Source organism: Fusarium flagelliforme (genome assembly GCF_020744385.1).
Source record: "Fusarium flagelliforme strain FIESC 12 MPI-CAGE-AA-0113 chromosome Unknown B0J16scaffold_1, whole genome shotgun sequence".
NCBI lineage: Eukaryota > Fungi > Ascomycota > Sordariomycetes > Hypocreales > Nectriaceae > Fusarium > Fusarium flagelliforme.
The window spans coordinates 662,206-683,447 of record NW_025763503.1 but is presented as its reverse complement, the minus strand read 5'-3'; the positions used below and the strand labels follow the sequence as shown (position 1 = coordinate 683,447).

The 21,242-nt window shown below is 49.5% G+C and overlaps 8 protein-coding genes and 1 non-coding gene across 9 annotated transcripts; 3 read left to right on the top strand and 6 right to left on the bottom strand.

Annotated features, from left to right (window-relative positions):
- Positions 1-114: 114 nt before the first annotated feature.
- B0J16DRAFT_277371 (uncharacterized protein) lies at positions 115-2,677 on the top strand. Its single transcript, XM_046123805.1, has 2 exons — positions 115-738; positions 797-2,677. Exons 1-2 carry the CDS (start codon positions 424-426, stop codon positions 2,549-2,551), a joined length of 2,070 nt encoding a protein of 689 aa, XP_045988218.1. The 5' UTR covers positions 115-423; the 3' UTR covers positions 2,552-2,677.
- A 99-nt stretch (positions 2,678-2,776) lies between these two features.
- Positions 2,777-5,939, bottom strand: B0J16DRAFT_377037 (uncharacterized protein; the record flags this gene model as incomplete). The annotated part of the gene is made up of 2 exons (XM_046130818.1): positions 2,777-3,089; positions 3,646-5,939. 2 exons carry the CDS (start codon positions 5,937-5,939, stop codon positions 2,777-2,779), a joined length of 2,607 nt encoding a protein of 868 aa, XP_045988217.1.
- A 2,404-nt stretch (positions 5,940-8,343) lies between these two features.
- B0J16DRAFT_312927 (repair protein Rad1/Rec1/Rad17-domain-containing protein) lies at positions 8,344-9,829 on the bottom strand (the record flags this gene model as incomplete). Its single annotated transcript, XM_046125089.1, has 4 exons — positions 8,344-9,131; positions 9,180-9,445; positions 9,587-9,641; positions 9,691-9,829. The coding sequence occupies 4 exons, from the start codon at positions 9,827-9,829 to the stop codon at positions 8,344-8,346; spliced, it is 1,248 nt and encodes a 415-aa protein (XP_045988216.1).
- A 335-nt stretch (positions 9,830-10,164) lies between these two features.
- B0J16DRAFT_295163 (Bromodomain-containing protein) lies at positions 10,165-11,739 on the top strand. Its single transcript, XM_046124415.1, has 3 exons — positions 10,165-10,222; positions 10,284-10,408; positions 10,462-11,739. The coding sequence occupies exons 1-3, from the start codon at positions 10,210-10,212 to the stop codon at positions 11,512-11,514; spliced, it is 1,191 nt and encodes a 396-aa protein (XP_045988215.1). The 5' UTR covers positions 10,165-10,209; the 3' UTR covers positions 11,515-11,739.
- Positions 11,740-12,091: 352 nt separating this feature from the next.
- B0J16DRAFT_t49 lies at positions 12,092-12,198 on the top strand. Its single transcript has one exon. It is a non-coding gene; the product is annotated as a tRNA-Pro (tRNA).
- Positions 12,199-12,992: 794 nt separating this feature from the next.
- Positions 12,993-14,398, bottom strand: B0J16DRAFT_1972 (uncharacterized protein). Its single transcript, XM_046122897.1, has one exon. The coding sequence runs from the start codon at positions 14,153-14,155 to the stop codon at positions 13,232-13,234; it is 924 nt and encodes a 307-aa protein (XP_045988214.1). The 5' UTR covers positions 14,156-14,398; the 3' UTR covers positions 12,993-13,231.
- Positions 14,399-15,982: 1,584 nt separating this feature from the next.
- On the bottom strand, positions 15,983-17,328 carry B0J16DRAFT_312924 (uncharacterized protein; the record flags this gene model as incomplete). The annotated part of the gene is made up of 2 exons (XM_046125088.1): positions 15,983-16,903; positions 17,017-17,328. The coding sequence occupies 2 exons, from the start codon at positions 17,326-17,328 to the stop codon at positions 15,983-15,985; spliced, it is 1,233 nt and encodes a 410-aa protein (XP_045988213.1).
- Positions 17,329-18,175: 847 nt separating this feature from the next.
- Positions 18,176-19,971, bottom strand: B0J16DRAFT_326181 (uncharacterized protein). Its single transcript, XM_046125977.1, has one exon. The coding sequence runs from the start codon at positions 19,882-19,884 to the stop codon at positions 18,424-18,426; it is 1,461 nt and encodes a 486-aa protein (XP_045988212.1). The 5' UTR covers positions 19,885-19,971; the 3' UTR covers positions 18,176-18,423.
- Positions 19,873-20,595, bottom strand: B0J16DRAFT_326180 (uncharacterized protein). The gene is made up of 2 exons (XM_046125976.1): positions 19,949-20,595; positions 19,873-19,895 (listed from the first exon to the last, which is right to left on the bottom strand). The coding sequence occupies exon 1, from the start codon at positions 20,277-20,279 to the stop codon at positions 20,073-20,075; it is 207 nt and encodes a 68-aa protein (XP_045988211.1). The 5' UTR covers positions 20,280-20,595; the 3' UTR covers positions 19,873-19,895; positions 19,949-20,072.
- Between the last annotated feature and the right edge of the window lie 647 nt (positions 20,596-21,242).

The following is a 21,242-nucleotide window of genomic DNA, read 5'->3' as shown; positions in this document are numbered from 1 at the left end:
TAGCGGGGGTTCTCAGCGCTAATCCGGCCCCGGAAATTCATCATGCAGGCGCCGGAGGGCCAAAAAAAGGTCAACGAATCATGAGGCACAAAGCTTAGAGCTACGTATTTGTTTCTTTGAGGAGACAAGCGACTCCAACAAGCGACGTTTCTCTTTTTCTTGTAAACATTCCAATTTGTGCGACATTGGACGGCGAATTTGTCGAATATAAGGGTCCGATATTAAAAAGGGCACAAGACGACACTAGTGCTGCTGACTGAAACATCGTCATTCGCATCAAGGGGTCTCCTTGTCCCTTGAACTGTCGATCAACGCAGACTACACACAACCCTCTTCTCGACGAAATACGATACCGCAAGAACATACGCTGCGATCTCTCAGCAATCAGACTCTCGTGTGCGGTTTTCAGGGCATGGCGCCATCATGTCGCGCCCTTTCCAGTATCGTACCAGTTCCACGACCCCAAGGAACCTTCAGTCAATAGGCCCTGTGCTATCAGTCTACGCAAAGCAAGCAGCGTACCAGTTAAGAGTATGGGCTGCTGGTCCGGGAAAGCGCATAGCTCTAGCGACGGGTGAACGAGTTGTGCGACGGTTACAGCGAAATTTAACTTCGAGACGGATATTGAGCTTTCCTCACCTGCTGGCGTTGTTCTGGTTCTTTGTGCTGTTGTATGGGGAGAGATGGGTGTTTAATAGTAAGGTCGCGAGTTGCGATTGGGATCATTGGGAGAAATGGGTATGTTCAGAACGTGAAATGTGCGTTTGGCAAGGAAACAAAGACTGACGATTTACAGCCCAAAGATGCGAAACCTCACCACCTCGTCTTCGTCGCCGATCCTCAAATCATCGATCCGCATTCCTACCCTGGCCGACCGTGGCCTCTTAACCCTTTAACGGTTCTGATAACCGACAATTACCTCCGACGTGGCTACCGGGCGATGCAAGGCCGCCTACACCCTGACAGTTTATTCTTCCTCGGCGATTTATTCGACGGTGGCCGCGAGTGGAAGACTCGAGAGGGTAAATTCGTCGATCCGAAATGGGGACGGGGTCGTTCCAAGGATGAGAAGAAGCTGGTCGAGTCATGGCACAACAAGTACGGCGAGGATTTCTGGTTGCACGAGTACGAGCGATTCGGAGATATCTTCTTTGAACACTTCAACGATGGCGGCGAAGTACCTGGAGCTTGGCAGCGTGGACGAAAATTGGTGGCGAGTCTGCCCGGAAACCATGACTTGGGTTTTGGTGCGCAGGTTCAAGTGCCTGTTCGAGATCGCTTCGAGGCATTCTTTGGTGATGTCAACCGTGTTGACGTTATCGGAAACCACACCCTTGTGTCTGTCGATTCAGTGTCGTTGAGCGCTGATACCTCGGAGTACAAGAACAAGCATGACCTGAAACCCATCTTCGGTCCCGTGAACGAATTTCTGGATAATGTCAAGACACTGAAGCGAAAGGCAGCCGAGGAGGAGCTGCGACATTATTACGACCTCAAGGGAGGTCTACGATATCCTCACAATGTTGAGGAGCTGGCTAAGTCAAAGCCGACTTGGGGAAACAGCGTCGAAGCACAAAAGGGGGACGGTCCCGACTTTCCTACGATTCTTCTCACTCACGTCCCTCTTTACCGACCCCCTGGAACGCCTTGCGGACCTCAACGAGAACATTGGCCACCGACGAAGCCTCCCAAGGGCCAAAAGGAGCCTGTTTTCCCCGACAACCGAAACGCTTTGAGCATTGTTGGCGGATACCAATACCAAAACGTTCTTAACGAGCTTGACTCAGTCAAGTTGGTGAAGAGCATAGGAAACATCAAGCATGTCTTTTCAGGTGATGATCACGATTACTGTGAGGTCGTGCACTCCGACGCTAAGGAGAACGTCCGTGAAATCACCGTCAAGAGTATGAGTATGGCTATGGGTGTGCCCACGCCTGGTTTCCTAATGGCCAGCATGTGGAATCCTGTTGATGATAAGGGCAAGCCGCTACCTGGGTCACCAGAGAAGACGATTCAGACACATATGTGTCTCCTGCCTAATCAGATCCATACTTATATGCAGTATATCGTCTTCGGCGTGGCAACTGTCGTTCTTCTGGCTGTTCGCGCATCGCTTGTTCCCGTACTTTCACTCACCCCCTTCGCCCTCGAACCCGAGAAATCATCAGCCTCAAGCGTTTTGCCCGTATACAAGGACAAAATGGATCCCCCTGAGGCTTCATCATACCGCAACACAACATCCTCCGGCACCTCAGCGCACCGTCTTCCCTCACGCTTGTCAGCCGCAGCACCACGCAACGGGCGGAGTGCATCTCCTGGCCAAGCATCAGGCCGATGGCAGGCCCGACGCACCGACAAGCGCTGGGGCTGGGGGTCTGCTGGCGGACCACGCATTCACCTCGACGATAACCTCTATACTCCAGGCGTTCAAGATAAACGTATTGGTGGTAAGAAAGCTCTTGGAGTAATTGGTCGAGAGTTATGGACCACATCATGGCGTGTAGCTTGGATGGTACTTTCATTTTTCGCATATCTTGCATGGAAAGGATAGAAGAGGAGTCTTTGCTTTCTGTATATAATATCTCGCATGGGGACAGGAGAATTTGGGAAAAAGTCGGAACTTTGCTTAATAGTTGACGTAGCGCTCACGCAGAGCATTTTTATATGTATCAAAAGGCCATAAAAGTAATAAGAATGAATAGATGAATTCCATCAAACGATGCATAAGAGTGACTGACCCATTGTCGTAAAAATCGTACAGTAACCCTCCTCCATCCTATCGTCTTCTCGAAACACCAATCCTGTCCTCCCGAGCCCTTCTCAAATCATCATCCCTCTCCCTCTCCTGAAGCGCCTGATGCACGCCCTCCATATCCGCCTGACTCTGCTGCGCAGCAGCCACAGCGGCAGCTCTCCGGGCTTGCTGCGCTGCGACAAGGGCCTCGCGGGCGCGTCGGTCCTCGTAAGATGCGACGTCTTCTGAGGTGATGTGCAGTGTTGTTGCGGGTCGTCTGAGCATTTTTGCTGGTGGGAAGTTGCTTTGAGATGGGTGGACAAAGGGCTTTTGTTGTGATGAGAGTGCGGTGTGACTGGTTTGGTAGGAAGGGCCGAATTTATGAAATTAGAATCAAAGAAAAATTTGACGATAAGCGAGTAGATGACGATTCTTATTTAGTCGTCTTTTCTTTAATCTTGTTTCTTATGTTTGAGGTTGTGGTTGAGATGTGCTGCAAGGGTAGAATGAAGCATAGATGAGATGTAAACAATGTGGGGGTTGTCATGAGTAGCAGTAGTTGATTGGTTTAGTGGCCCATCCCCTACTAAGAACAAGGCTTTGCTGGACTTTACTTCGTTCTATCACTGTCAACAATTGAAGCATCCCAAAGACCATCTCAAACATCAAATATCAATTCTTTTAGTTCATCTATCTGCGTGATACTTCGTATCAACGTCGTATCGTTCTATATCAGGTAGGTAAATGCTTCAAGCGCTTTCAATGCCTAGGTATAAAGTAGTAAGTAATGAAGTGAGATCTCATGCAGGGGATATATCAGCATCCCAACTCGCAAACCAGTGGTATCAGCGAAGATCAAAAGAATGAACGCAAGTCATCTTCAAGGTGACATGCTAAAACCAGATGCATACACATTCTCCGCCTCCCATCTCAAAAAGTCACCTAAATCGTGATGAAGGTTATAACCCATCGGTACCGTATCCGGAATATCGGCGTCGCCATCGCTCATATGAACCACGAGAGGCATCATCGGACTCGGTGGTAGGCTTCCCTCTCCCTCCTCCTCGTGCGAAGACGGGCGTTTGGGACGTCCTTCGCCAACCCATCGTTTGAGGCCTGTACTGTTAAAGAACTTAGCTTTGTCCAGAGCCTGACCGGGCGCCGGGGCGTTCCAGAACCCGGAAGGGAACTCAGCACCCACCGGGATCGGCAGGTCAATGTCCGTGTCGATGGTTGAAGGCGTTGACGAGTAGGTGCTATGAGAAGACGATCGCAACGATGGAGCATGCGTATGCGCTGGCTCAGATTGAGGTTCTGGCTCAGGCACGTCTCCAACTAGCACCCCATATGTCTCAAAGCCAAACGTGTCAAACCATGACGTGATTTCTTCCACCTGCTTCGTGTCCTCGTCGATGGACATGTCTTGGAAGAAATCTCCGGCTCCTCCTAAAATCGCCATCTGGAATGCTGTCCAGTCTAGTGTATCGTCCATTGTCTTGACCCCCTTGCCCACCTCAGCTTTGGCTAGGGTAATGGGTCCATGACGGAAAGAAGGCTTGGTAAGAGTATATGGTGTGCTCTTCAAGTAAAAGTATTCATCCGTCTCCTCCATGTTCAAATTTGGGGGCTCAGAGGCTGGTGCATCAATCGACAGTTCGGGTTGTGACTTGGCTGCCGCTGCCCCCACAACCTCTGGGATCGCTGGCAGTATTTCTACAGCCTCCGTACCGCCACGCGCAGGATTCCTGGGTGGCATTTGAGGTGAAGTATTGGGTGAAGCCTCGCTTTTCTCCTGCCCACTTCTGATGGATTCACCGTCTCCCACCACAGAGATCGGCTTCGAAAAGTTCCGAGGAATAGACTCCAGATCAGGGGTCAGCTCTGGGGCTGGAGGCGTTGCTTCGACCGGAACAAACATGTCCTCCGCAGCTTGTCTCGCTCTAATTCGAGATGCGAGTTCGTCGAGATGAAATGGTTCGACGTCTGTCTCGGAGTTGTCTGAAGCCTCACTCCGGATCGAGTCGATTGAGTATCGCTCTTTGGCACGCTCCTCAGCACGTTCCTCGTCTAGTTGTTGTGCCGCTTCTCGTTTCTTGCGCAGCGCTTCGATGCGGTCGGGTGTCAGCATTTCATCAGCTTCGATGCGCCGGAAACGCTGGCCTGTTAGGATGTCTGTCACATTTTCCGACAAAGTCCATCGTGGAGTACGGATTGCTGCCCTGGAGAATGACTGCCCAACGAAACTCTGCTTCTTTCTTTGAGGCTTCTTAACCACTGATGCTCGTCTGTCTGGAGATGACCGATGAGAGGAGACCGAGGACGATTCCTCGCCTCTCAATCTCCCATGTTTCTGAAAGCCCGCGGGTAGCGGCATGGATTTGGAATGCTTGTGATATGTAGTAGGTATTCCTGGTGGTGATGGTGGTGGTGGTAAAACAGATATTTGTGATGCACGCTGCGTCTCTCTAAGTGCAGACCCTAGAGCTTTGAATGCTTCATCGGTCTCACGAAATAGACGGTCAACGCTGTCTGATGACGAGCCAAGGCTTTGACCGTCATACATTGGCTGGTCAAGCGGCCAGCTAGTTGGCTCGACATCGTAACCATCAGCGCCATGGTCTGACAAAGAAAGAGTCGACGCCTCGGGCGAGATCCTCTCGCGGTGCGAGCTATTGTCATTGACAGAGCCAGAGTGGCCGTGCCTAGAGCGAGGGGGGCGAATGTACCGAGAGGATTGGGAGGAATGAGAGTGGTGGTAGGAATGTGGGTGGGCTTGCCCGTGCTCAACAGGACAAAGAACATGTGCAGGCCCTCTGTTGGTGTGCTCACTGCCTGTGAGAGCCTCAAGGGCTGCATTTCGTCCCTCAAAGCGGGAAGAGCTGATCGAAGGAGCTCTCAATTGAGGGGTTGGCAAAGCAGGGACCGGGACTGGATTCGCAACACGAGGAACGTCTGGCACTCTTTGAATAGTAACAGGCGTCGCCCTGGCCGAACTTTTCTTTGGCACAGGAAGCCGTGACACTCGCGACTTTGTGCTGTTGGTCCTCCTTTGTGAAGACTTCTTGGCGCAGCAAGAACTCAAGTCCTCGCATGAATCAGTAAGTTCATCATCGCGCGCATGATTGCGATCTTGATCCCGTACCCGATCTCGAGCACTGGGCTGTGACCGTTGAGGAGTTATAAGTCGCCGAATCAAGCCAGGCATTGTAACTGGCCAGCAGAACGCCCGGCGTAACAAAAGATGAAACGAAAAGAAAGCGAAAAGATGTTTCGCATATCTTAGAGAAGAAAGAAGAATGAATGAAGTGCGTTGAGAAGAAAGTTTATCGAGAAAAGGCGTCAAGTATATGTTTTCTCTGCTGTGGAAACGTTGTCATTCCTCATCGCCGGATTAGAGGCTTCGTTAGATTGATCCAAAGTTCAACGGACCCGAATGCGGAAGTCTCGAACAATTTTGGTCTGCAAACAAGTGAGTAATAATAATATCGTGAAATTGATTCAGTAATATATATTCGAGTACGAAGACGGTGTAACGAGCCCAGGGGAATCATTCCCGGGGGTCTCCTGTGATCCTCCTTGGGTCTGGAAAGCCATGCTTGACTATGGTGTTGTGGAGCGATATGCACCCAAAATTGCAAGCAAGCATCTCTCTAGCAATAGGCAATGTACCAGAAAGATTATGTCGCACTGATTGGTCGCCGAGTGACAGTAGCAGACTCCATTCAGGGCTGCTAATTCCGGCCCGCAAGAATCAAGATGTCTTGCCTTGAATGTCGAGGCCTGGTCATCGTATTCAGCGTTGTGCAACACTCGTCAACCACTTATACGCATCATTTGGTTCGTTCAGGCTCTCGATCCCATCCGGGGCACATTAATTGGATAGGCGAACCCGGGGGAAAGGCCCGTGCAACATGTTGAGGCTGGTACCCGTTGGTAGAAGGTCATCTTGACGTCGGAAGACCTATGCAGCCTGGTAGTATCGCAGCATCAGGGATCAGGCGGAACGGGATGGTGCAGTAATAGAAACAGATGCCTCTGTCAGCTTGCGCATGGCTTGCAGAACTTTCTGCATCGCAACCCCCAGATATCGGAGCGCTGCATCGTGACCTGAAAGGTGAGCCCTGAGCGGAGTGGTAGACTAGGAGCGTGTACAATGGTTGTTGGTGCCTTGGAAGGCAATGGCAAGATGCCTTGCCGGCGAACGATTAATCTATCGGCCTTGTTGCTGATCATCGGGGTGGGGAACGGGGAAAGAGAAACTCCCGCGTGCATTGACAATACTTTATTCTTTTCTCGCAATATTCGAGCGGTGAAATGCGGTTTCTTGCATAGAGGATTGACCACATGGTTGCCTCAACATGAAACATCTTGCCAGGGCGACGGTGAAGATAAATGAATGCAGAACATCAATCCAATAGCTTTGCCAGAAAATTTGATTCAAGGTGTAGGAAGTAAGATGTGCGATTGACAGCGGAAGTGGCACCTGCCTGTGATTCAAGTCCACTGCTCCTCCTGCACCTGCCAATCCACCCACTCCCTTTCACGTCTTACTTCCATGCTGCTGAAGCTCTCCCATTTTGGTCATTTCACGGCCTTGTCAAAAGGAGAATATCGTCAGAGGAAAACTTTTTGTTTAGAAATAGATCAAAACTTCAAAATATCTGATAAATACGTGTAAGTCGAAATACCATGCATATAAGACAAGCTCCTGTGCCCATACTCCATAACTCCATCATTCTGAACTCCCTCTTGTGTGCTTTCGTTCATAATTCATGTCGTATATAAATCCATAATTCGTTCATAAATCCCAAAGCATCAAACAGGCCCGCCGTGTGCTTAGTTCTCCCATCCTTCTTGAACACCAACCATCGGTCGTGTCCCTTCTTTCCATCATGTTGCCGAAACTCATGGCAGTCGGTTGTATTTACTAATCGTTCGTGATGCGGCCCGGCGCATGTAACTCGAAACCACGTTCGTAGGTCTGGGTGCTCGTATGTCATCCAGCAATGGTTCAGAGTCGTCGTCCAGCTCGACGTGTGCAGGTTTGTTTCCGAACATGCTTGTTGCCCAAGTCTTGATAGGGTTGAAGTTGAAAAGACAGCCGGGCCAAGCAACCTTCTTATTGGGCTTCTTAATAATTGTACTAGTTGTGGTAGGTCTCGACGACATGACAATTTTGATCTCTCGGTATTGGCCCATGGTGAGGAATAACCGCTCTGCTCAGCAGAGTGTGTGGATATTAGAATATGATAGACGTGAAGAGCAGGACCAAAAGGTCAGGGCGGCATCATCCCCCTTTTCAATGACCACCTGAGCTCGACTTTCTGATGGATGCAGTGATGTGAGAAGAGGCTGGGTCCATCATTCCGAACGTGATGGCTTCTACGTAGGGTGTTCCAGATTGCAAGGGTTTGCATTCCGTTGACGGGTCAAGGGAGCACCAGACCTAAGGGACCTCTGACATGATTTAACACGAAACCAGCAATCAAGCTTGCCAAGAGCCGTTAGACATAAATCCAGGAAGCACGCGAGACATTGAAAGGTTGGGCAAGAAACATTATCTTTAGATTATCATGGTTTTATAGTGAACATGATTCAGTCCGATACATTCAGTCATCCTCATCGTCGTCCTCGTTCTGGAGAAACGGCACAAATCGAAAGTCCAAAAAGCTTTGCTTGCCACCCTCTACATTCACCATGAACTGCAGACTCAGAACGCCCTGAGAGTCGCCTCGTAAACTGACTTTGCTGGCAATTCGCATCGCTTCTGTCGAATTCTTGATAAAATCGAACTTGTAAGACTGTGACCAACGGTCTTGAATGGTAAACGTCTCAAGAAGGTCCCTGCCTCGTGCGAAATCCACACCCGAACTTCCTAGATCCCCTACACCGGCGATTGATAGAAAAGGGGAGGTTTTGGTAGCCGTTATCGTCAACTTCAGAGGCGCTGTCGGAGAAATCTCCGCGAGGGAATCGAGCAAAGTCCGAGATTGCATGATAATTTTGAAAGTTAAATCTGTGCGGTCAAAAGGTATATCGTCAGGTATCTCTGGTAAGTAGGTGGTCAGAGATGCAGTTGTCTTCACGCCAGATTCCTCGATGGTGATCTTAAAAGGGTCCCCTTCTTCAGCGTACAGGAGAGTGCAAGTGCCAGAAATACCAAGTGTTTGGTTGCTGAATGCATCAGGGCGGTAGTTTCGGAGATTGCTGCGGTACGGATCTTGCTCAGCTTTTTGAGCGCGAGTGGCAACATCTACGGCTCCAAAGATCTGAAGAACCTCGAGAACAGAAGACAAGGAGAGTTGGAAATTGGGAAGCTCAGGTGCGTCTTCAGTGTCCTGAGCGGGTACATTGGCTGTATATGATGAAAAGAGAGATTTGTCGAGAAACGCAACACCTGCTGGCTATCAGTTTTGTCCATTCTGATACATCTAGCAAGACTCACCCTGCATCACCCGCGCATGATCGGAAGCGAAACGAACGCCGTCCTCTGTAATTTGAACATGAACCCTGGGTGCAAAGTTGATGCACCTCAAAAGTTGATACAGTGGTCTGGTTGAAGTCGCGACCGCGCGGAAAATGGGTTGAGCGTCTGTAGACATATCGAAGTTGCGGCTGTGGTTGTTTGGGAAAGGTGCGTGGATGAAAGGTTCAAAAACAGGCAGAAAGGCAATTGGCGCGCGAAGTAGCGTCTTCTCTTGATTGCTCAAACTATTTTACACGAAATCGACCGAAACGAGGACTTTTGGGTATCTTAGACGTAGACTCCGACTCCACAGAACATGTAAACGACTCCGAACCTGTTGAAGTAAGTATTTTGAGGCGGCAATCGACAATCGGGAGGAAACGTACGCAATAGCGAGAGAAGCCGGAACACCCAGTAGGGGAACGTTGATGAAAGTGCGGTCTAAAAATGGTCAGCAGGAAGAAATAGAGCGACAGTCGATGACGCATACTCAGAGCAAAGACACCAGCGAGGAAGAATCCAACAAACAGCAAGGCAAAGGCCAACGTGAACTGGGTGTCCTTGTTCACGGTAGGGAAGAATGGACTGCCAGCAGCAGCTTGCCAGACCTCATGCAGCGAAGAATCCATAGGCTTCGTTGTGGAGGAAATTGAAGTTGTAATCTGGTTTTTGTTTTGGATTGCTCAACGAAGAATTGAGCGTTTTGCGGGGAAAGTTGCTGGCAAACTGTCAACTTTGGTAGCTACTGTTGATGGAAGAGATGCTCTGGGGAAGCTTCATGAGCTTACGATGGCGCATCGTGGCCGATACACATAATAGGTTTAGTGCACGGGTGCCCCTGTCCCTCCTTCCCTCAATTTAGGGCCCACATCGAATGACATAAGCAGTGCACGGACGATCTCGACGCGCTTCACTCCGCTATCATGATGCTGCATCCTATCATACCTTAACTTCTCCCTACATTAATCATATCCGAACACAACAACCTGGGGTTGTGCCCACGTTGATCATGTCAGAAGAGAGTGAGTCTTATTCTTTATGCGACCGCGACAAAGACGGAAGAACTAACAAGCGGTTCGACAGACGGGAAGCGCAAAGCTGAGGAGGAGCCCTCGTCTCCTACCCCATCGAAGCGCATTAAGCAAGACGACTCCGCCGAACCACCAGAAAAGAAGCCGGAAATCAAGAGAATCCCATTCCCCGAAAAGGTAACGATATAAAAAAGGATATATGCGCATATATGCTAACCAAGAACTTCTAGCCCGCTGTCATCGAAGAGCGCAATGGCGAGATCGAATTCCGAGTAGTCAACAACGACAATGAGCGCGAAGCACTCATCATCTTAACCGGATTAAAATGTATCTTTCAAAAACAGCTCCCAAAAATGCCTAAGGATTATATTGCGCGACTTGTCTACGATCGAACTCATTTGTCCATCGCCATTGTCAAGAAGCCACTGGAAGTTGTCGGAGGAATCACATATCGACCATTCAAGGGACGCCGTTTCGCCGAAATTGTCTTCTGTGCCATTAGTTCTGACCAGCAAGTCAAAGGATACGGTGCCCATCTCATGTCTCACTTGAAAGACTACGTTAAAGCGACGAGCGATGTGATGCATTTCTTGACGTATGCCGACAACTATGCGATCGGCTACTTCAAGAAGCAAGGCTTCACCAAAGAGATTACCCTCGACAAGAAGGTATGGATGGGTTACATCAAGGATTACGAAGGTGGTACCATCATGCAGTGTTCTATGCTGCCACGGATCCGCTATCTTGAGATGGGACGCATGCTCCTTAAGCAGAAAGAATGCGTCCAAGCAAAGATTCGAGCTTATTCGAAATCCCACAACATCCATGCTCCTCCGAAGGATTGGAAGAATGGAATCAAAGAAATCAACCCTCTTGACATTCCGGCCATTCGAGCGTCGGGATGGTCACCCGACATGGACGAACTAGCCCGTCAACCTCGCCATGGACCCAACTACAACCAGCTCCTTCACCTATTGAACGACCTCCAGAACCATAACTCGGCATGGCCGTTCCTGGTACCTGTCAATAGGGACGACGTCGCCGATTACTACGAAGTAATCAAGGAGCCCATGGATCTGAGCACTATGGAGAGCAAGCTAGAGGCCGACCAATACCTCACGCCTGAAGACTTCATCAAGGATGCCAAGTTGGTCTTCGACAATTGCCGGAAGTACAATAACGAGAGCACGCCCTATGCAAAGTCGGCCAACAAGCTTGAGAAGTTTATGTGGCAGCAGATCAAAGCCATTCCCGAGTGGTCTCATCTGGAGCCCGAGAAATAGAGCTCTCATCCAGTGAAGAAACCAAAACCGCGGAATTCTATTCGAATCAAGCTTAGGAGATCTTCAGGAATGAGCACAGAAAGCACTACAGATATTGCTGAGGAGTAGGTGTTGGGATTTGTATTTTTAACAAGGATCGATCAGACTACTGGGCCGATATGGGGTCATAACTAGCGAGGCGTTTTGGAGATGGTGCTATATAGCTATTTGATGAATACCATGCTTGCTTCAAGATGATTGCACTATGAAAGTGAGGATCTTGTATAGTGATGAATGTGATAATGCGGTAGATAGCCAGTTTGCCAACGTGTTGATAGATGTTTAGTTCACTACAGCTTGCTGCCTGATTCTGTCAATCATGCAGAGTTGTGTCACTACCAGACCAGCTCGTCAAAATGCCCCTAACCGAGCACCAATGAAAGCCACAATACTTCGGCACCCAATAAGCCATTAAATACTCTCCAATACTTCCAAGGCCTCTGATCAAGCGCGTTCAAACATCAAGTACCACTAGATAAAGGCTATATATACGTGTATTTCACAAATCACACTAACAAATGACTAGGATCTAGTGTCCGGCCTGATGGTCTAGCGGTATGATTCTTGCTTCGGGATTGACATCTCAGTTCTCAAAAGAGGACTAAAGTTTGCGAGAGGTCCCGGGTTCAATCCCCGGTCAGGCCCTTCTTTTTGCGTTTTGTCACTCTGACCTGTAAACAAACCTTACTCATAACTTTGTTTCCTTTTTACCCCTTCGTTAAGGTTATTTACAAAGTTTAGAACCATTTGATGGTCCGCTTCGCGGGATATCACATGATGGATCGAGCCGCATGAAGGTTGGTGAGATGCAGAGGGATTGATGTTGATTTAACCATATAGACTAAGTTGTTTCAGTTACGGAACTTGATTCTGGCATAACTCGTGATGTGACCGTATGCTGAATTCCAACTGCACAAATTGTATTTGTTTACCTTGGAGCACAATCGGCTCATGGCAACCAGGCTCCAGACCCAACGTGTACATATGTATGGGATACGTGTTGGTTGCACCCAACAATGACATGTCAATGCACCCCATTCCCTTGCGTTCCGGAGGATTGAGCGTAATGTCACCACTCAAAGCCACAATCACACATCGAAATGCAACACTACTTGTAAAATGCAGGCATCACTTGCTGGCTATCTATGAACAAAACCTGCAAAGTTCAAATGTGACCAGCACAAGCACTAAGGCAGAATAGAATCATACAGTAAAGTCCCCTCTATCCCTGTTTGTTGATCCAATGTCGATAAGAATGAGATGAGTCAGACCAAGGCAGACACTCCAGTATCAACTATGCTCCGCCAAAGTTTCGTGTCATGTAAATTCAACCAGATATTTCCCCGTTTCTTGATCCCGTCAAAGTCCATATCGCCTAACGCCTTCCACCATGTGGATTATTCAGACAAAAGAAATGCACAAATATAGTCGTGTTTTATGCCTCGCGTGGTTGTTCGTTACTGGCTCCAGACTAGTCCCTGGTAAGAGACATGGGTGAAACAGTGGTCATGCGTGGAGTGAGGCTGCGGGTTCCGTGCTCCGGCGGCGTAATACTCAATGGTTGAATCGATTGAGAACACCACCATGAAAGATGGTTGAAGCAAAAAGGGTATAATTTCTTGTAGAAAAATGCTTTTGTTTTGTCGTTGTTGGACTCGTCCCGATACTAGAATCGACCCTAACTAGAATCACCGACCGGTAGGCGAAGACCTGAGAAGCTGCGGCGGCGGCCCCATGTGTGGAGCAGATTCATTCCGTTGTTGTAGAAATTCATTAAATTGGCGTCACTCGGAGAAAGGTTTGTCGGTTGCGGTAGTGATTGAGGTGGCTCAGATTGTAGAACGCGGCGGAGTATGCGGTGAAGAGACTCAGGAATCTCATCCCATCGGCCAGCTCGGGCGATGGTGAGCAAGCCTGGAGGGAAAGGTGCACCAGGAGTGGCACTCTCGTGAAAGACGTGGTCGTTTTCAAGGCTGATATCACCCGATTCAATGGCGTTCTTGAGCCACTGTTCCCATTCTTCGTCGAGTACGGCTGTAGTGTCACCGGCCTCACGTCTTGCAACTCCATCTCTGAGACGCTCGTTCAACTCAACGCCTACACTGTCCAGCTCATCTTCGCTCTCGACGTCCATATCGTTGTCGAGATCGTCGAGTCCAACATAGCCAACCTCTGCAGAACGGCTGCGAGAGGAACGAGGCAAATGTTGAATATCGGTCCAGTCGGGGAAACCGTCGGCGGTGGTATCATGAATAACGTAACCCTGTTCCTTCTCGTACTTTTCCTTCGCCCATTTGGTTCCCTCCCACTTGGTCAAACCTGCGATTTCGGCATCGGTAAGCTGAAGGTTGTCGAAAGCGCGGAAAAGGCGTCGGTGCCAGGCCCACCGAGAGAGGCGAATACGATGAGTTTTGTGAGTGTAATCGAGACCAGGGTATTTTGCTTCCTGGGTGTCAAGGTGGCCGTAAAAAGCGTGGGTTTCCTGGCGGACCTCTGGAATGAGGTTTCGTTGGAGGAGGATTTGGAAACTTTGAGGATCGTTGCTCTTGGGTCGAGGAAACATGCACTCGTAAACGAGCTGATCGACAGGTTGGCCCTTCATGATGATGGTAAAATGAGGCCGATTTCGGCTTCACGCTGGTATTGAGTTATGGTCGGTCGTAAAAAAGGAAGAATTACTGGTAATTCCGTTATGTCGTTGTGAAGCTTTGACCGTTGTTAAAACCGATAGGAATCCTCTCGGCCACGCGATTGGAGACGAAGAAAGTGTGAGTTGTTGCAACTGCGCCGAACTTGAAGCTGACTGAGAAATCGAGGCTGGGTTGGCCTTTTAGATTTTTGATCACTCGGGCGTTCTCGGCGGGGTGAAAGTACGGTACGGTTAGGCAAGGGACGGCGAAGCCGAGTTTTGGCTTTTTTATTGACGCAGGGCAGGACGATCTTTCGATTTGTACCTGAATGTGCAACTTGGAGTAGAGAAGTCGATTTGAGACTAAGGTTTGTGCAAAGAGGAGGAAAAGAGGAGAGAGAACAGCTCCGTAAGACAAGGGAGAGGGACAGCAAGTTATATGTACGGTATGGCTATGCTATGCTATGGCATGCATTGAAACGAAATGAAATGCATTGGATAAACAAGATGGACACAAGACATGCCATGCCATGCCTGGCCCGGCCAGGGAAGGAGGGGCGCGCAAGGCGAAGGCGGCGGCAGGAAAGAAAAGGTGGGCTGGACTTAACTTTCAAGGGACAAGGGGACAAGTCAGGGACCTGGGACTGGTCCTTTTCGGGAGGCTACAGCCTGTAGCGGAAGCATTTGATAGGCTCCTGTTGATTCTGAGGCCGGGACCTAATGCGCCTGGTCTAAGTTGAGGGTGGGTGAAGAAGCCAAGAACCAAGCCATGAAAGTGCTAAAAAGTAAGCGGTCAGGCGCTGACAATGAGTGATATCTAGAAACTAAAGTCCTTCCTTTCTTTGACCAACATTGAAGGACTGTCTGGTTGAAGATGTCTGTCTATCATGCTGTACTGCATCTGCCTGATTGTCAAGTCTGTGCTGTGTCTGTGTCCGTGTCAGTGCCATATCTACAAAATGTGTAACCAGTTTGTCGACGCTTGGACTGGGAATATGATGTATGGAATTTACAGATCACACAAAAACTGTTACTGTATGATGTAGCAGCCTGCTCACAGAGTCTAAGCTGGGTCGTGTTGCGGCCCGAAAGGCCAAAGAGTGAGGTAATTGAGTATCAACCATCGTCACATGAAAGAGTAACCTCTCGTAAAGACCAAGTTGGAGTAAACTCTGATCCAGGAATTACATGGATGTTTAATCGAAAATCAGCTTCAAGGGCGTGTATTTCGAACGACATACTAAACGAGATAGGCACAGCATCTACCATTTGTGTGCATCACCAAATGTTCATCAGTCAAGTAATACGTCACTAAGCAGTTGATCTCAATACGATAATCATGCGAATACACTCAGAACTTAAAACAAATCCATAGTCATTTAATGTTCCCGTGGCAGATCGTCACGAGATTGGCCCAGTGAAAAAGAAATCTGCGAGTCACGCGCGCTGCCAAGCAACCTGATTCTACTCTCTAGCTCCACCATATCCTATCTCTTGGCTCTTTCTTCCTTTTTATCCCATCGTCAGGGTATCACAAGAATTGGCCGCCGAGAGCATAAGAGGTGAAATAATTTGATCATCTTTTGGCTAGCAATTAGGCTACTTTATTTCTCTAGCCTATCTTAGAGGATCATTCTTCCAACACCCACCTGCCCATCTCATGCGCTTCTGCTAACGTGATATTGCATTTTATCCGCTTCTTCGGTTATCATGGACCCTGGCTCTTTTGCATGCCCATGACCGCTTTCCCGGAACGCCGCCGGAGAATAAGTTCCTAGGATTTCGATCTCCAATTGAGGCTTACAGAACTCGCACCTCGGGAGCTGGCTGGGGTGACTTGTTGAAGCTCTTCATGGGCTCGAGACCCCATCGGCCAAACATGGCCGCATCCTCGTCCCAGCCGTTACACTCAGTTGTGAGCATCTTCTCACCCGTGAAGATAGCATTCGCGCCAGCCATGAAGCAAAGCGCTTGCTTCTCCTCTGACATGGTCTTGCGACCTGCTGCAATACGGATGATGGTCGAGGGCATGATGATACGGGCTGTGGCGATAGTGCGCAGCATGCTAGTGAATTCGACCATGGGTCTATCACCAAGTGGCGTACCCTTGATAGGAACCAGGGCGTTGACAGGGAAGCTCTCCGGGTGACTTGGAAGCGTCGAAACAGTGTGAAGCAAACCAACACGATCTTCACTGGTCTCTCCAAGACCCAAAATTCCACCAGAGCAAACATTGATACCAGCATCGCGAACATGGCTCAGCGTCTGCAACCGCTCATCGTAGCTGCGCGTCGTGATAACATTCGGGTAAAACTCTCGACTAGTGTCGACGTTGTGGTTGTACGCCGTGAGACCCGCCGCCTTGAGCTCCTTTGCCTGCTCGGCGTCGATCATCCCCAACGTTACACATACCTCCATGCCCATACCCTTGACGCCCTCCACCATGGCCTTAATGTTCTTGAGGCTGTTTTTGCGTCCACGCATGTCTCGCCACGCAGCGCCCATGCAGAAGCGAGTGCTTCCTTTCTCCTTGGCTGTTCGCGCGGCTGCGAGGACGCTCTCGACACTTTCGACTCGTTTGGCTGGGACTTTGGTGCCTTCTTGGTAACGGGTGGATTGGGCGCAGTACGAGCAGTCTTCGGTACAACCGCCGGTTTTGATGTTCATCAGGGTGCAGAGTTGCACTTCGGCTGGGTTATGCCATCGACGGTGTACAGTGCTCTATCGGTTGTTGTCAGTCATGGTGACATATGTATAATGAGTGGAGTCGGATCGATGCACAATGGCAGTATTCAAGTCTCAAAAAGTCAACGTATGAACAATGATTTACTTACAGCTTGGTACGCCAGCTCAAGAACAGGCTGATAATAAATAGCAGCGATCTCATCCTTAGTCCAATCATGTCGAACCTGAGTCGACGAAACAGCCTCTCTCAGAATCTGCTTCCTTTTCTCCGCTCTCTGCTTCTCAACAGCATCATTAGCTCCCGCAGGAGGAGGTGGCGGCTGCGATGCCCGAGGATGGTAGTCAACAACAGTCGACATAGCCCGGGAATGCTGCCATCTCGCCGAGGCGGGGAGGGATAGTCGGCTACTGAGAGTGGCCTGTCGAAGGGCCCTCAAACGAAGAGGCGTACTGGGTTTCATTGTGAAGATGTAAAAGGAATGGAAAAAGGAATGGGAGATGAAAAAAGAATGCGTGAATTGTATCAAGAGAGGATGAGGAGGGACATGAGCTCGATGTTGAGCAAGTTGCAGCCGCACACTAAACCAAGAGAAGACATACATACAGCTACAACACCACACTCGACAACTCCGCGTAATGAACCAGTTCCTGTTGGCGAGTTCTACAACTACGCCTCATCAGGGTAGGCCCCCACGTCTTGGTTCGGTCAGTCTCCGGTCTAAATCAGCGGCCAACTGAGTTTCACATCTCCTTGGGGATATGCACCCTTGTTCGTGGTAGTCTCGGCTTCTCGGGGAGCTCTACATTGAGTGTTATTACCATTGCAATCCGTTGTAAACCGCTGCTAAACAGGGTCCACTGCATGGGAATCTGACGATGATCTTCACAGCGGAGAAACAGACATGTCCTGAAAGGTAAGTAATATGAGAGCAGACATAGCTTTAAACAAACCCGACACAATAATCTGGACCATACTCAGTGCTCTATTTCCCTCATGAACAATGAGCCTCCATCTCGGCCCGCTACGGGATGACCTTCTTCCCTTTTGTTGAAAGCTTGAACAAGACCCCTGATGTTAATCCGGCATTTCTCGTTGGCTCGCTAAGGGGAATTCTTTTTTGGTTGAGAAGATGGGGCCCGGTAGTCGACAAGTAAGAAGGCACCGTGGTATTCGGCCCCGGCTGCCCGGCTTAGCTACCGTGATTTGAGCGGCATTTAATTATGGGGGTATGGCGTAATCGTGGGGTTGGAGCTATTTTGTTGTGAGTTTGCTGATATTGGTAAATTCAGCTTTGAATATGATCAAGCTTGTTATTTCGTAGCATTCCTATTGTGTCCTATACTACGCAGCTATGCATGTTCAAGACTTCCGTATGTATTCATAGTCACATTATCGCCCTCACTCTATCCAAAGACGCCATACTACATATCCATATGTACCTGGCCATATCCAATAAAGCCATCCATAAATCCATGTTGAAAATGCTCATTATATCACTTCCCAGCTCCGACGCCCGATGCAGGTACTGGTCTAAGAAACAAGTTAACATCCCAGCTTAGGGATAAGCCGGTTCAGCGTACCGTCTTCCTGACCCTGCGAGAGGACTCGTCCCCCGCTCATCAGGTGGCAGGCGTTTATCCCATCTCTTCCTCTCAGATCGTGGGTCCCATCCGGGGTAGTCGCGTCTACGTTCGGCGTCTGCATGGCTGCTAGTACGTCGTTCCATGTCTGGTCGGCGCAGGTACCGCTCACGTCTTTCCTCCTCTCGTTCTCGGTCAAGTTCCCGTTGTCGACCCCTGTCACGAATGCGTTCTCGCTCTCGTTCGCGGTCCCTCTCTCTATCGCGATCTTCGCGGATTCTCCGATTGCGGTGGAATTCTTCGTCACTGGACTCTGCTTCAGATGACTCCGCCGAAATGTCCGAGTAGCTTCGGCTAAGACGAGACGGGGGAAGACGGTCGCGACTTCGACGTCCGCGTGAGGAATCAGTGTTATATGACGCAGTACGGGGTGCATTCCTGTTACGATCTTGACCGTTATTGCCAAGCCCGTTGGGCAGAATGTTCGAAACCTTCTCTGTAAGCTTCTCTCGAAGACTAGGGCTATGTGTTGATCGGCGACGACCCGACTCGTCAGGTCTTACATCGGCGCGGTGAGGACGGAAGGTCGGCGGTGGGTTACTAGCAACTGGTGGCGGACGTTCATTGGAAGGCGAGTATCGACGAGATGTCGGCGAGGGAGGGCTCACGTCGGATCGCTTTCTCGCACGAGGAGGGACAGGTTCGTCATCACTAGATTCCGAAGAGTAGTGCCTGGGCTGACTGTGTCGCCGCGGCGGTGCGGGCCGCTTCGTATTAGGGTCAAGATAAGTATCTGATGGTCCCCTAGCTGGGTGTGGTGGGACATCTGGTGAGGGTGGCTGGTTGTAGTCGGAGAAGCTTCGTCGTCGGGCATGTTCATCGGAGCGGCTGTTGTATCTCTCAGGCGAAGGTCTGGTTGGTCGCGGGCCTGCATGTCTACCCGGAACATGATTGTACAACGGTCGCTCTGGCGCTGGTCTAGCCCGGTTTCCAGCAAATGCACTACCTCGTACGTGAGAGTATGCGAACTTGGGTTCCGGTCCATCACCAGGCTCGCCAGGACCAGTCGGTTCTCGTGCCGCTTCCCGGAACGCCTCTCTTTCTCGTGCATTCGCTTCCTTTCTTAGCTTTTCGGCGCACGACTTATGCCAGCGATCCACCTCGGCATCTGGTTGTGATGGGAAAACGGTGGGTGGTAATTCTGGAGGAAACTCTTGACCGGTCTCTGGGTGTTTTAGCTGCCAGTTCTTGACGGCAAACTGCAAGAAAGGGACGTGTTCCTCAGGTCCAAGCAAAATCTCGAGAGACTCCCATCTTGAAAAGCCTCTAGGGGTGAGAGCAGGTATTGAAGGTGGCTCAAAATCGTTCGCTGTTGGTTGCATTGTATGTTGGCATCCAGTCACTTGCCATATGTAGGAGATGGACTCGTGGGGCATCTCGAAGAGAGCTGAAACTTGTCAGCACAAATATTATGGTAGACAGTCAACGAAATCAACTTACAGTCATAATCGCCTCCGACAGCCTTGTAAAATGCGGCCAGTTTCTCTGGTGTAAGATGACAGACATTTTTATCTCCAATCTCGAATATCTATTATGACGTAAGATGGTTAGTTTGCGATTCTTGTCACAGCGGTCTTCTTCCTTCAAGTCCAAGCGAGAAAATATGGGCGCATACAATATGACGACTTATAGATCTTAACAGAGCATCTAATAGTTTGGAAGGGCTCTTGTCCTTCTCATACATGTATGCGTACTCAATGGGAGGAGGCGGCGGGGTTGACGAGGTTGCGCCAGGCGCTGGCGGGGTTTCTGTCTTTGGAGGGGCCGCCATGGTTGTGAAGTTTGAAGATTAGGCGAGGATAGAGTTGAAGTTGGGTAGATAGTCGTTGACAAAAGACCACGATAGTAGCGCTTTCACATCCAGGGCAAATCGCGGGGAAACGTGGATAGCGAGGCAATCGGCGGTCAGGTCAGCGGATCGATTGTCGATATCGATGTCGATGATCGGAAAGATAAGTTAGACAGAGATGCAACGGTACGCAGCCGTAGACGAGGACGATGTCGCATTCGGTTAAACGGTCCTGGAAGAAAAAGCAAGCAAGTGACAAATGATGGGGAAACTTGAAACGCGATAACAATAAAAAAAAGTCACAAAAAGAAAAGAAATATTGCTCAGGCGCAGCCCGTCAGGTTGGGATCCGATACCTTATGAATGGAGCCCAGCCCAGCTGATGACAATGACAACCTAAACTAAAATGCTCCAGGGACAGGGACAAGTCAGTAGGCAGCGCAACCAGGCAGAGATGGAAAGTGCCAGGGGTATGAAATAGACAGCCCAGCCCGGCTTGGCAAAGGAAATGGAAGTGGGCAGAAGATTAAAGCACAAGCAGGAAAGAACAAGCAAGGCAATTGATACAAGGCACACAAAGGAAGTGAAAAAAGAAGGAAGACAACAAGTGACAAATGTTGGTTTCCCATGTAAAAGACATGGATGTGCCTGGCAAGACAAGATTGGGTGTGTGGCTGGCAGGTACTTTGTTACAGTACTTGATACCTCGGGTTTCCTTAGCAGCTGACCTTGTTTGTCATCTGCTGTATCATCACAATGTTGATCTTTATTCATCGATTCTTCCCTTTGTTGCACAGCTTATCCTCGTTTATACCTGCAGTGTCTACCCTTCAAGGCTCGCTACCAGCAATATCTTTCCGAGAATTGAGTACACAACAGCCGACAGTAGAGCCTAAACTAACGCACCTAAACATCACAGCGCAGACGTTGGCGTGCTTCTCTTGG